The sequence below is a fragment of the Physcomitrium patens genome, chromosome 16 (genome assembly GCF_059467195.1).
Source record: "Physcomitrium patens ecotype Gransden chromosome 16, ASM5946719v1, whole genome shotgun sequence".
In the NCBI taxonomy this organism is placed as follows: Eukaryota; Viridiplantae; Streptophyta; class Bryopsida; order Funariales; family Funariaceae; genus Physcomitrium; species Physcomitrium patens.
The window spans coordinates 4418318-4432374 of NC_143425.1; the positions used below are offsets into that span (position 1 = coordinate 4418318).

General features: G+C 33.5%; 2 protein-coding genes across 2 annotated transcripts; one reads left to right on the plus strand and one right to left on the minus strand.

Annotated features, from left to right (window-relative positions):
- Positions 1-142: 142 nt before the first annotated feature.
- Positions 143-2039, plus strand: LOC112293409 (agamous-like MADS-box protein AGL61). Its single transcript, XM_024542775.3, has one exon. The coding sequence runs from the start codon at positions 665-667 to the stop codon at positions 1211-1213; it is 549 nt and encodes a 182-aa protein (XP_024398543.1). The 5' UTR covers positions 143-664; the 3' UTR covers positions 1214-2039.
- Positions 2040-2476: 437 nt separating this feature from the next.
- LOC112293407 (transcription termination factor MTEF1, chloroplastic) lies at positions 2477-4738 on the minus strand. The gene is made up of 2 exons (XM_024542772.3): positions 4562-4738; positions 2477-4268 (listed from the first exon to the last, which is right to left on the minus strand). The coding sequence occupies exon 2, from the start codon at positions 3939-3941 to the stop codon at positions 2574-2576; it is 1368 nt and encodes a 455-aa protein (XP_024398540.1). The 5' UTR covers positions 3942-4268; positions 4562-4738; the 3' UTR covers positions 2477-2573.
- Between the last annotated feature and the right edge of the window lie 9319 nt (positions 4739-14057).

The following is a 14057-nucleotide window of genomic DNA, read 5'->3' on the forward strand; positions in this document are numbered from 1 at the left end:
CAGGGATAATGTTCTTGCTAACTGAAATGTTTTGGCCGCTTTTAAACACCGCTTGAGTATTCGGGTAACCATCTGATGACGTGTTTTTAGAATAGGAAGTAGTGTTGGCAACCTGCTGATGTCACAGACGCTGGTTTCGTAAGGCGGTGTATAATCCTTCGGGTGTGGTTTATTAGGACATGCTGTCCTCCTGCCCTGATTCAATCTGGTATTGTTCGGATTGGCTGCGTACTTGACCGATCCTTCACTTGTAGGCACAGAAGAATTTCCTTACGATCGATCACATCTTAGAGAAATTAAGCGACGCCACTACTGTGCTGCTCTTGTTCTCTCTGTTCCTGTTCCCGCTCCGAATTTGGTTGTCCTTCATGTCTTCCTTGATCATTTTATAGGTTCTTGAGAACGACGAAACGAAGATCTGAATGTAGATGTTTTACCAGCTTGGAGGGGTAACGTTGCGGTTCTGCGGAACTTGTGCTTGGCAGGAATATGGAACGAAATAGATGAGTCGCGAGTACAAATCAATTTTCCTCGGTGCGTCTTCTGATTTTCGTTCGTGGAGAATTCAGCGCTACCAGATTTCTTGGATCCTTGAGTTGATAGATTTTGAGGATCGTGCGCATTGTGGACTCCGAGAGAAGATTAGATCAAAGACTGCGTGAATATGGGGCGTGCTAAGATAGAGATTAAGAAGATAGAGAATCCAAGCGCTCGCCAGGTTTGTTTTTCCAAGCGAAGAGGGGGGCTCATCAAAAAAGCCAGCGAGCTTTCAATTCTTTGCGGATCTGAGGTGGGCGTGATTGTCTTTTCGCAGGCGGGAAAAGCCTTCTCTTTCGGCCACCCTTCGATAGACTACGTTATAGACAAAACCTTGTCCGGAGAGTCTTCCGACTCTGACAGCGGGTCCGCCGTCACCGACGTTGCGAGCCAGAAGGTGCAACAAGTCCAAGCGCTACAACAGCAACAGAAGCAGGTCACGCAGCTGCTCGCTTCGGAGCGAGAGCTTCAGCGCCGACTGTTATCTTACCCCTTTTGGTGGCAGAAGCCAGTGACGAACTACCGACCCCAAGAGCTTCACTATTTACTGCAGCGCCTCGATGGTCTCTACGAGATGCTGCTAAGCCGTGCCGCAGCTTTGCAACATGGCACCACCGTCAACACATCCGTTGAAATGATGCAAAACAGACTAACCAACACAGAGTCGGGGGAGTAATCGGGTGTGATGGAGGCAGCGGCGGCACAGGAGGTGGCAAAGATGTCGCGTGCGTCTGAGCAGGAGCGGAAAATGGTGATGCTGAGGCAAGGTTGCTAGTGCTTGGGAACTTGACCCCGTCATCTGGACAAGCAGCTGGGGATTTGTATGATCGCGAGGTGTCTGCCTTTGTTGAGGATTGTCTACCAGATGGTCCATCGGCCCCGGCGGATAATGGCCAGTTTATCATGAACTTGGCGGCTCCATGTTGGGATATGTCGCCGAAGCCAGGTTTCTTTGACATGACACCATTTTCGAAGCCTGAGAGCGAATTCGAAACTAGAAATTCCCGAGTAAAGTTTCTACTAAAGTTGATCCTTACAAGTACTTGCAAAAACCTAAGAACAATTTGGCAATCGTTCGGTTGGGATGAAGTAGCGCATGCCAGGTTTTACGGTTTTGCAACGCTGTCAGGAGAAAAGCTCTTGTCGTGACAGCAACAGGAAACACGACAAGAGGCCATATACAGCTGCCTTAGTAGTACCTGCCGATCTTTGTTTTCGACAAGGTTTTTGGCTGTTGAACTTTGTTGTATAGCTACGCAAGAGGAATACGGTGTCGAGAATTCGGAACACATGGGTGGAATATACCAGATGTAGCATATTTGTGGTGCATTAAGTGAAAGATGAGTAGGGTTAAGTTCAACTGTACTCAATATGTAACTATACTATGGTGTACAATTGTGTACAATGATAGCGAACAGTTGTTAATATTATTTCACGTCTTCGAACTTTGTACAGAACTACGGCGAAATCAAACAAAAAACAAAAACTTTTTGTCGTTTCCACGTGTCCTGTTCATCTGGTAAAAGACAATGTATCATGAGTAAACTGCGCGTTCGAAGAGCTGTTTCGTGCTCAACAGTAGCTCTAGATTGCTGTAAGGTATGGCGATCAAGAATGAATTACCGATCGGAAAGTTTTGCTCAAAAAGAAGTTGAGTGACATCTCGTATTTTGCTCCTAGCAAAAATGATCGTTTTAGAAAAAACAAAGACTAAATCTGCAGTGCACACAAATCAGTGCATATTCTCGCGATCGCGTGGCAATGACACGCTTCACTCAAGTTGTGCTGCAAATAGTGGAAAAAGACCATGACTCGCACAAATTTACAACGAATCAAAGTAGTGCACTGAAACCACAGGATCATGGGTAGAGCTACCCTTCTTAACCTAATCTAATGATCAAGACACAGTCCAAGGAGCAACACGAGATCGACAAAGACGTGGACAAAATGAATAAATTCCTAACAGGATTTACTTGTATGGTTTAGCCTGAATCACATGTACATCCATACACAACGTAGGAGCAATCACCAATAAACTACACATTAGTTCCCAATTCCTGCATGATTACAGGCTGGAACCTTGCATAGAACACCTCATCGGTTGGTTTCAACAAATCGGCTAAAGGTAAGGAAATGCCACGTTCCTTGAGGAACTCGTACCTGGGTCTGATTCTATACTCTAGACTGTAACCAAAGTACTGAGGAAACTCCTTGAGGTCGTCTAAGCCACGGGCCATTTCTTCGACTAGATACTTCCACTTCGGTCCCAGGTTAGTGTCGATGCTGTAGTTAAAGATAGCCGGGAACCTAATGAGAGCCTCCACAGCTTCTCCTCTCGATAAACCAATCCCTTCCAAATACTCCATCTTCGGTATTAGCCTGTTTTCTACACTGGATGCGAGCAAGGTTGCGTTGTTTGCCACCACGCTTGACATGTGAGTGAACCCTAAGGATTGCAGAAAGCGCATCGTGGGGCGAAGACGCTCATCCACAGAGAGGGTCAAGAGGCGAGCGCACCTGTTCACCACTTTGCCCACATCTTTCTCCCGCAATCCAACGTCTGTCAGAAGAAATCTCACTACAGGCATGAAGGTTTCCTCCACGCTATACCCCAGGAGACGAGGATTGTTATTCAGCAATCTCACGATGTGCTTTCTTCGAAGGTTGTAAGATTCAAAGAAACGCACCACTTCCCGGACGTTCTCAATGGAGCAGTTGCTGAGCAAGGGGTACTCTGCCAGCAACTTACTGGAGTCTAAACTCAAGCTTTCCAGAAACAATATCACATCCTGAAGTTGTTGAGAAACTCGCCGAGGTTTAATTAATCCAGACTCCTCCTTGATGGGAGTCCGCACACCTTCCACGTAAAGCCGCCATCTAATCATATCAGGCCTGGAGTAAACATTACGTTGCTTCCGCCTCTCGCGGGTGTGCCTGGCAGATGTCAAACTTGATGCGTCCTCATCGCTACACGACGTTGGAAACTCATCAGAGCTAGCCCCAGAAGACCTTTCCACAGCGCCAGTATCGACTACGTTGTCATCGAAATCTCTAATAAGAACCTCTTTTGAGGAGACAACTGACGCTGGAGGGCCACCTTCTGCTGTAGGCCCTTTCACTCTCTGCCATGTCGCACCTTCCAATCGCCAGCTCGAGGTGTCAGCTTCGGTCTCAGCATCAATAACACTAGAACCCCGAGGACTGCAACTTATTCGGATACTCACTTTGTCGGCGCCACGAGAGGCCTTTCGAAGATGCAACTGCTTTCTGGAAGAGGTTGCAGTAGGCGGGGGCGATTGATTAGGAACCAAGGTTTTGGACTCCACCTTGCATACTCCCGGCACTATTGCTACTTGATTCAGATACAAAGCTGAATGAGGCATACTGTTGAGCTGCATCCACATTGTTACTATAACCTGTCATAACGCAGCTCGGGACATGACAATCGGTCCCCGCTCGGAAGTTACGGGTTCCAATAACTCTGGGAAGGGCCAGATATCACTTCAAAACGCAGAGAAGTAATCCGACTTGATGCAAACACTAGAATCCTTGGAATACAGTTGACGATGCCACCCTCCGCTATTCTTCCAAACCTTAAGTCTCTTTACCTCCTTGTAACCTCTCCAACAATTCTTGCTCAAAACAGAGACAATTTCAGATGCAACTGTAAAATCTATGCTCAAGGAGCTAAAATCTTGATCACCGTTGCTTGAGCTCACACCAGCAACCACCTATCAATTTCAACAATCAGCAGCAATCACCCATCAATTCCAATTTGAACATGCGAGGAAAGAGCAACTGCGGTCCTGAAGATTGTGGATTGCGGATAAGATAAATGAGATTCTCAACCCTAATATTAGAAAATATTTAACGACGCGGGCAACAGTTAACAGCGGACGAAGGAATCTGGCGGATAACAATGAAAACAAGGAAATTCACTAGAAAACCTCAGAACTCCCCTCCACGAGAATGAAAAACGATAAGGCGAGAGAGAGAGAGAGAGAGAGAAGGGAGTTCGACCCACCTGAAGTAGAAATGAGCAGCACCGCGTGGTGAGAGCATGGCAACGCAAGAAGCAAAGGGTTAAAGCGAACCCAGTTCAGAGACGCAACACGAGAGAGGGTGGGGTGGGGGAGGGGGATGAGAGAAGGGGAGGGGCCATAGCCATGCGTGGTGCCCGCTCCTCCCGTGGACTGTTGGGGAATACAACGCTGACGACGACGACGAGTCACAGCAGCAGATGCAGCAGCAGCAGCAGGAAGTGCACTGGGACTGGTGGTGCGGGAGCGAGGCTGCCACGCAATACTGGATAGACATGTTCCCCTTCTCTTTGCGTTCTCCTCGGTGACGCTGGCTGGCTGGCTGCCTAGCGTGCCTGCTGCCATTGGGCCCTGGATTCGCTGGCAATATGCAGCTTGAGCAGTGGGCCACAAGTTGGGGAACCCTCCCCTTTCCCCACATAGCCCATTTATCATCTTGCTGCTTTTTTACTATATTATGGACCTTCTTCACAACATATTCTGCATGAGGGATATTTTTCTTTTTTGTTGTGCTGAGATTTGATAACTACTACTGTAGACATGTATGCGTATGTGCGTATGGGTATGTATATAACTAATTGTTTGTGCATAAACAAATGGTTTTTGTGTAGAATGTTTATTGGATTTTAAATAGCAATGTTATGGACAAATAACATGTTGATATTTTGGGTCGCTTTAATATATATATACATATATATTTATTATTGTTGTTGTTGTGAAAAAATCAAGGTGAGATATTGTGAAATTCAAGAGGTTAATTCTAACACCTTGGCTCCATATAAAATAAAATGAATAAACAAACAAAATCCTAATAGCATTTGAAATGACATTAAAAAAAGTAAGAGTTCTAATTTTAGTTTTTAATTGTTAAGATATGTGTATAAATAAGTACTAGCATTAGAACCCTTTGCTTTGTTACAGGAGTAATGTATTAAAGCAATTTCATTCCAAATATTTATGGAGAAGGTAGAAACTAATTATTAGAAAAGTTTTATTTTTTAAATTTTTTTTAGAAAATTAAATAGCATGTCTACAATAAAATAAAAATTACTTTCAATTTTTAAAATGTTTATAAAAAAACAAAAAACAAAAAACAAAAAAAAGAAAGAAAAGAAAAGTGACATACTTCTCTTACAAAGTGATCAATATATACCACCAAGTTGCGGGCCTTTGTATAAACCTTGGATGTTGTGCCTCTCTATCTTTTTTATTTATTAAAACACTTAAACAAGAGAAGAATTGGCTAACAACTTTAGATAAATTCATTGATGGATAGAGGCATGAAGAGTTGTAATGCTCTTTATTGGAAGGTATACAAACAAACACCATTGTCCTTAGTATATAAGATATATCATATAATAGTATTATTTATATATAACTAATATTATTAATTATAAGATAATTATTCATTAAAAATAAATAAATAAATTTTTATCTAATATTGATAAAATATTATAAACACATTCAATATATACAAATATAAATTTATATATACATACTCATAAGAATATAAGACTAATATAATTTAAGAATTTTTTTTATTAATTTTAAAGTAATTACAATATAGTTTTTATTTCTACTAAATATCAATTTATTTAATAAAATATCATAAAAATAAATACATAATTTTTATTTTTTTATTTACAATAAGATGGTCTTATTACTATATACTATAAAAAATCATCAAAAATCCATAATAAAAATATTAAATTAAATGAATACATTTAATTTGCTAAAATATTTGTAGAATAAATTTAAAACAACATAAAACTATCTATAAATTATAACATGAATTTATAATATATATATATATATATATATATATATATATATACATAAATATGTATATTTTAAAGCATCTAATTATATTACATATTTTATTTATTATTATTTTATTTTTTAAAAAATAAAATTTAAGATTAAAAATAAAAATAAAAAACGTGATATTTAATATTTAAAAAATTATAAAAATACAAGTAAGATGCTCAAGCAAATTTATGTTTTAAATGTTGTCCAATAGATTTGCAACTGTTAGAGATCTTCACACGCTTGTTAACATTTTTAGAATCAAAATCTCATGCATTTTTAATATCAACCATGGGAGTAATATTCATGTGCCTTTAAAAGAAATCAACAATGAAGTTCAAAGTCTATGCCAAGAAGTTGTGCAATTGAGAGAAGCAAGTAAATCATATTCACAACTAAATTTGAGAAGACTTGCTACTACATGTATGAGGGAAGTGAAGATAAGTATGTTGAAGAAGTTTGATAGAATAAGATTAAAGTTTTGAGGATTTCTACAATAAGAGAAGCTTTATTTAAGATTTCATCTTTTCTAATATCATGATAGATTTATTCAAGTTAGATTCATAGGTATATTTTTATCTAAGAGTAGTCTTTTGGTTTGCACCTTTGACGGAAAATGATTTACGACTCTTTTATGATTTGAATTCATTCTTAGAAGTCTTCATGGCTACATTTAGAGAAAGTGATTGAGAAAGTATAGCAAAGACCAACCTTGTATCTTTACAATAAAGATCACATTCAACCACTATATATGCTATAAAATTCCAAAACCTTCCTTGCAATGCAGATTGGAAGTACAAATTCTTATCAATCAATTTTAAAATGATTTGAAAGATAATATCAAAGATTTATTATTAATAACATCAAGAGCAAATTTATTAGAGCAATTTATTGTTAAAGTCATTGCATGCAATAATCGATGCTTTGAAAGATGTCAAGAATAAAGATTTGGTTGGAGATGTACAAGTTAAGTCATAAAAATAACTTCTAAGTTTTGATAAGCTTATTTATTAAGGCTAAAATCTATGCAAATTGACACAATAAGTTTCTAATATTATACTGAGCAAGAAAAGACTTCACATTATTAATTAGATTTATACTTATATTATAGAGAACCTAAATATACTATTCAATATTATTCAAAGAAGCAATCTAATCAAAAAATAAAAAACATGGTTATTAAAGAAAAAAATGTATTGGAAAATAAGTTTCTTCAACTATAATAAAAAATGTGCAACTAGAATCTTGTGCAACACCTAATAAAGGTCTTATTCTTTACTTAGATTTTTCACATTATTTTATAATGAATTTTTTTTTATGACCAAAAAATTTCAAAGTCTTTTTTTTTATGAGATTTAAGAGCCTCAATTTCTTTATACATGAAGACTTTGTCAAAAAATTAGAAATATCTTTAGTCAAGAAAACTAAATCCATATATGTAGAAGTAATAGATGTTTATTTATTATCTTTTGGAGATGCTACTAATAAAACTATTTCTTTAGATATAACAATTAATGGTCATAATAATTTAATAATATTTAATATAATTAGATCTTTTTTTTAATCTAATTATTTTTGGATTATTGAGGCTAAAGAAGTATAATCCTTAAATAGATTGGATTTCTTGTACCTTGATATTTTCTATGGTTTAATTCAAAATTTGAATAATTAAATAAAATTCATAAGTCCAATACAACCAAATCTCTATTAGTAGATGCAAGCGCTTTTATATAGGCTGTAAAAAAATGGTTGTTTTTTCATTACATATGCCATATCCATTTTTGATGGTAAAAAAATTATAATTAATATTTCAAGTCAATACCAAGATTATCAAGATATTTAAAAAAAGAAAAATATAGATATTCTTCCAAAGCATTGTCTATTATCATATAATAATAAGACCATTAAGTGAAAGAAGAAAAAAAATCATATTAAAAATTAATTAAAAAGATATAATAAAAAATTTAAATAAAAGATAGGTAAGTAATAAAAATTTGTAGTTTTAGACTTTATTTTTATAAAAATAAAATTTATTTATTTTATATGGCCATAAATAAGGCAAAACAAGATAGATTAAAAAAAATTGAAGACATAGGTATATATAAGAAAGAATTAGGGATTGATTTTAGCAAAAATTATGTCATAGATATACATACATACTCTAGTAAATACTTATATTATTAGATAGAAGTAGATAAAAATAGATAAAAATAGATTAATTTCATAATACTTTTTAAAAAAGCTTTCTAGAGGCTTCGTAAATACTGCTTTGACTTTACATGTATTTGTAGTTGATTGATAGATAAGAAACTTAGTTAATAAATTAACCATGTATATGTAGCTTAAAATACAAGCTAATTATGTAGTGTACATATAGAAAACTTACCTTGAAAGTTAAAATATGTATCTTACAAATTCAACATGTTTTCGAGGTCATATAGGACATTGCCATGTAATTCCTAATTAAAAGTATATATGGAGGCAAGAGTGAAGCATTCTTCATTCATATCAATGCCTTTCTAGTCTTTAGGCTTGTTGCAAGACTTTCTACTTTTTTTTTTTTTTTGGCAATAGCCATTCTAGTTCAATATTATATCTTTGAATAACTTTCTAATTCTTTATAATGATATAAGAATGTATTGAGGATTTCTTTCTTCCAGATTTGTGTCCTTGATAGTATGACAAGAGCACTAACTTATTATTTTTCTCTTGTTTTAAAAGTGAGTAGATTATCCCACTTCTATTATTTTGTTTGAAGGTTGTAGACTCACCATTTTTAAACAAACAATCTTATTTTCTAATATTGATCTTTTTCTAAAAGACATTGAATTATCCCTCTTTGTAGAAATTTTCATTTGATATTAGAGGTTCTGAGTTATCTTCCTCTAATTTAACTTTTTGAATTTGTTTGAGTTGTCTATGGAAGGAAAGATTATGGATGCTACTCTCAGTAGAAGTAAAAATAGATTTATAACTATTACAAATATTTATAAGTTTGTTGACACTTTAAGAGTAGAAAACTTACATATTTCTAATATGAATCATGGAGGTATTATTCCTATACCTATAGAAAAAATTTAAAGTTTGCAACAAAAAGTTGTGTAATTGAAGGAAGCAAGTAGATTGACGTCACAACCAAATCCGAGGAATTTTGCTTCTACAAGTATGACGGGGACAAGAATTAGTATGCTTAAGAAGTTTGATGGAATAAGATAAAAAATTTGAAGATTTTTGCAACAATTCAAGCTTTATCTAAAGTTACGTCCTTTCCAATATCTTCATGGATTTATTCAAGTTGGATTCATAGGCACACTTTTATCAAGAAGTGCTCTCCTTTGGTTTGCACTTTTAATGAAAAATGATTCATGATTCTTTTATGTTTTGAATTCATTCCTAAAAGTATTTATGACCACATTCAAAAAAAAAAAAAAAACAAGCAAGAGTACTAGAGATTAGGCTCTTATCTTTATGGCAAAGATCATAATTAGCCACCATATATATTGCTGAATTTCAAAACTTTGCTTGCAACTTGGATTGAAATGACAAAGCCCTTATCAATCAATTTTGATATAGGTCAAAGGATAACATCAAAGATTTGTTATTGACAATGCCAAAGGTAAAATCTTTGGAACAATTTATTACTGAAGCCATTACATGTGACGATTAATTATTCAAAAGATGTCAAGAATAAAAACTTGGTTAGAGAAGAACAAGTCAAATAATGATGGCAGCTCCCGAGTTTTCAAAAACTTATTCATCAAGGCCAAAATCAATACAAATTGATACAATACATTTTAAACTCGTCATAGAGCAAAAAAAGACTTCACAACGTTAAAAGGGCTTATGTTTATATTGTAGAGAAATTAAATACAGTGATCAATATTATCTAAAGAAACAATGCAATCACAAAATGAAAAGCATAGTTGCCAAAAGAGATGATGTATTGAGAAACAAGTTTTTCTAGCTACAATAGGGACTGTGTAACTAAAATCTTGTGTAATTCTTAGTAAAGGTCTTATTCTCTCTTGAAATCCCTTATCTTATTTTACAATAGAAGTTTATTTATGACCAAAAAATCACAAAGTCTTAGCTTTGTTAGATTCAAAAATCTTAATTGTTTTATAGACAAAGATTTTGTCAAAAAACAAGAGATATCATTAGTCAAAAAAACTAAACATATACATGTAGAAGTTATAGATGATTGTTTGCTATCTTTTGGAGATATTATGTATGAAACTATTTCTTTAGATGTAGCAATTAAATATCATAATAGCATAGTAATATTTAATATAATAAGATCTCTATCTAATCCAATTATTTTAAGATTATCTTAGTTAGAAAAGTATAATCCTCAAATAGATTGGATTTCTTGTAATCTTAATTTTTTTGGTAGTTTAATCCAAAATTCTATTAGTCAAGTAGAAATACATAAGTCTAGTATATCTAAATCCTTATTGGTAGGTATAAGAGCTTTTATATATGCTATAAAAGAAGGGCCATCTTTTGCTATGTCTGTCATGTCCATTTCTGATGGTGGAAAGATATCAAGTAGTATTTCTAGTCAGTATTAAGATTTTTAAGATATTTTTTTTAAAAAAATGTGGATATTCTTCTAAAGCATTGTTCTTATGATTGATCCATTGATCTTCATGAAAGAACTCAACCACCATTTGGACCAATCTATAGCCTATTACAAAACGAGTTGGTTGCACTCAAGGAATACATTGATGAAAACTTTACTAAGAATTTCATACATCATTCTAAATCTCCAACCAAGGCTCTTATTTTATTTGTGAAGAAAAAAGACAGATTTCTATGGATGTGTGTAGACTATCAAAGACTCAATAAGATCACCATCAAGAATAGATATCCTCTACTTTTGATTTCATAACTTTTTCATCAATTAAATTAAACAAAGATCTATACAAAAATAGGTCTATGAGAAGCATATAATCTAGTATATATTAAAAAAAAAAATGAATAAAAAATTACATTTCAAATCAAGTATGATCATTTTGAATACAATGTCATGCCTTTTGGACTCACAAATGCACCAGCTGCTTTTCAATATCTAATGAATGATGTCTTTTGTGAGTTTCTTAATGATTTTGTTGTATATTATTTAGACAACATCTTAATCTACTCTAAGAATACAAAAAAGGAAGAAGTTCATGTTTTTTGTGTGTTACAAAAATTTAGAGATGCAAGATTATATGTCAAGTTAAAAAAATATATATTCTACACTATTCAAATTGACTTCTTAAGATACATCATTTCAAGTGAAGATCTAATGATGGACTTGAAAAAGGTTCAAACTATCATAAATTGGAAGATTCCAAATACAGTAAGAGATGTACGATATTTTTTGGACTTTACTAATTGCTATTGGATCTTCATCAAGAATTTTTCTTAAATTATAGCTCTACTTATATGTTAGATTTATAAAAGCAAATTTTAGTGGAGTAAAGAAGCCGAAGCATCATTTGATGCTTTAAAAAAAGAATTTATTTTTGCACCAAACTTATATCGTGTTGACTTCTCCAAGGCATTTTTTATGGAAATAGATGCTTAGACTTTGCCTTGGGTGAAGTATTGTTACAAATAGAAAGAGATTATAAATTCCATCTAGTAGCTTTCTATTTTAGAAAATTTTCAACAACCAAGATTAATTATGAAATCCATGACAAAGAGTTCTTTGCAATCATGGATTCATTTCAAGAATAATGTCATTATTTAGATGGTGCTTCTAGTCCAGTCACCGTATATATAGATCATAAGAACTTCAAGTACTTTATGTCCGCAAGTATTTTGAAATGTTGCCAAGTTCGTTTGAGCTTGTCTTTATCAAGATTTGATTTCAAGATCACTTGTTGATCCAAAAAACAACAAGGTTTGTCGAATGTCCTTTCTAGATGTTCTTATCTTACACCAAAAGAAGGAGATGCATCTTTTGATCAATAAAAAATGATTCTCTTGAAGTCGAAGTATTTTCAGAGTTAAGCAATAAAATCAATATTGACTATTGATTCAACCTTTGTCAAACAAATTCAATCAAATATGTCCTCTGATCTCCTTGTCTATAATATCAAGAATAATTCTTCTAAATTTGATGATACTTCTAAGTTCAAAAATAACCTATTATATTTTAAGATATGATTATATATTTAGAAAGTGAAGTACAATTAAAAGTTCTTCAAACTTGTCATATCTTTTCAATAGCCAAATATTTTGGATACAACAAGACTTTGGAGCTAATATTGAAAGATTTTTAGTGGCTTCAAATGTATAAGGTAGTCAAAGACTTTGTACAATCATGTCATATTTGTTCAAGATCCAAAACTCCTTACTATCAATCTTATAGATTTCTACATCCATTATCAAGAACTATGATATTTTGTTTCTATGGATGTTATCACGAATCTTCTAGTCTTATGTTAATATGATTCTATATTCATGGTAGTAGATCATTTTATGAAGGTGGTACATTTTGTACCATATACAAAATTTATCACAAATGAAGAAACAGCTAAGTTTTTTCATAATAACATCTATTACTATTATAGATTGTTTAAAGATATTATATTGGATAGAGATTCAATTTATATCAAGATTTTGAAAAACTCTTTTCAAGATTTTAAAGATGGATATAAATTTCTCTTTGGCTTTTCATCCTCAAATTGATGGACAAATAGAATGGATAAATCAAGTTTTGAAATAGTACTTAAGATGTACCATCAACTATCATCAAGATGATTGGACAACTCTTTTACCATTGGTAGAGTTTGCACATAATAATTTGGTACATTCTTCCACTCAATAAATACCTTTCTTTATCAATTATGGTTATCATCCATGACTTGATATTTTTGACTTTTCAAAAGTTCATAATCCTATGGCAAAAGATTAGGCAAATTGTTTATTATAACTACATGCAACAATAACGGCATAGTTAAAAGGAGCTTCAGAATGAAAAAAAATTAATATGGATGCCTATTGCAAAGAACAACCACAATTCAATATCGATGAAAAAGTATAATTACTTTATCGTAATATCAAGACTACTCATCCTTGTAACAAGCTAAAATTTCAACATATTCATTGCATCTTTGATATATTCTTATATGAATGCCTCTTTTTTGATGTGCTAAATATCAAAACTTTATTCCGCTAATTATATTGTGTTGAAAGCAATGATGCATACAACTTCTTAAATCCACTTGATGCAATTGGCTTCAAAATTTTATGAAGTTGCTTTTGTAATGGAAAGAGAGATGTATCTTATTCTATCTATTGCATCTTTTGCTCTAATTTCTTTGTAGTCATCTCTCTTTATTTTTAGCCCCATATATCTCAAGTTGTAATTGTGCGTTTTTGGCAAGAAGTTTGTTGTGGCATTGTCTAATCATTTTGTTGGATATTTTTAATGTTGCAATATTTTAATATGTGATGTATAGAGTAGCCTTGTAAACTACAATTGTGTCCTTGACCTCTTCAAACTTGTATTTGATATATGCTAAAGACAATTAAAGCTTACAAATAGTATTTTCATATTCATCTATGGTATATTATTGCTCCTAAATCCTAACATGTAATATAAAAAACTTTGTGGCATAATCCATTATACCTTATACATTGCTCTATAATCTTATTAGCTACTACAAGTCAAGTTGCATG

Excerpts from the sequence above, each read along its gene's own strand:
- LOC112293409 (XM_024542775.3), top strand. The coding sequence starts at position 665 with ATGGGGCGTGCTAAGATAGAGATTAAGAAGATAGAGAATCCAAGCGCT.
- LOC112293407 (XM_024542772.3), bottom strand. The coding sequence starts at position 3,941 with ATGTGGATGCAGCTCAACAGTATGCCTCATTCAGCTTTGTATCTGAAT.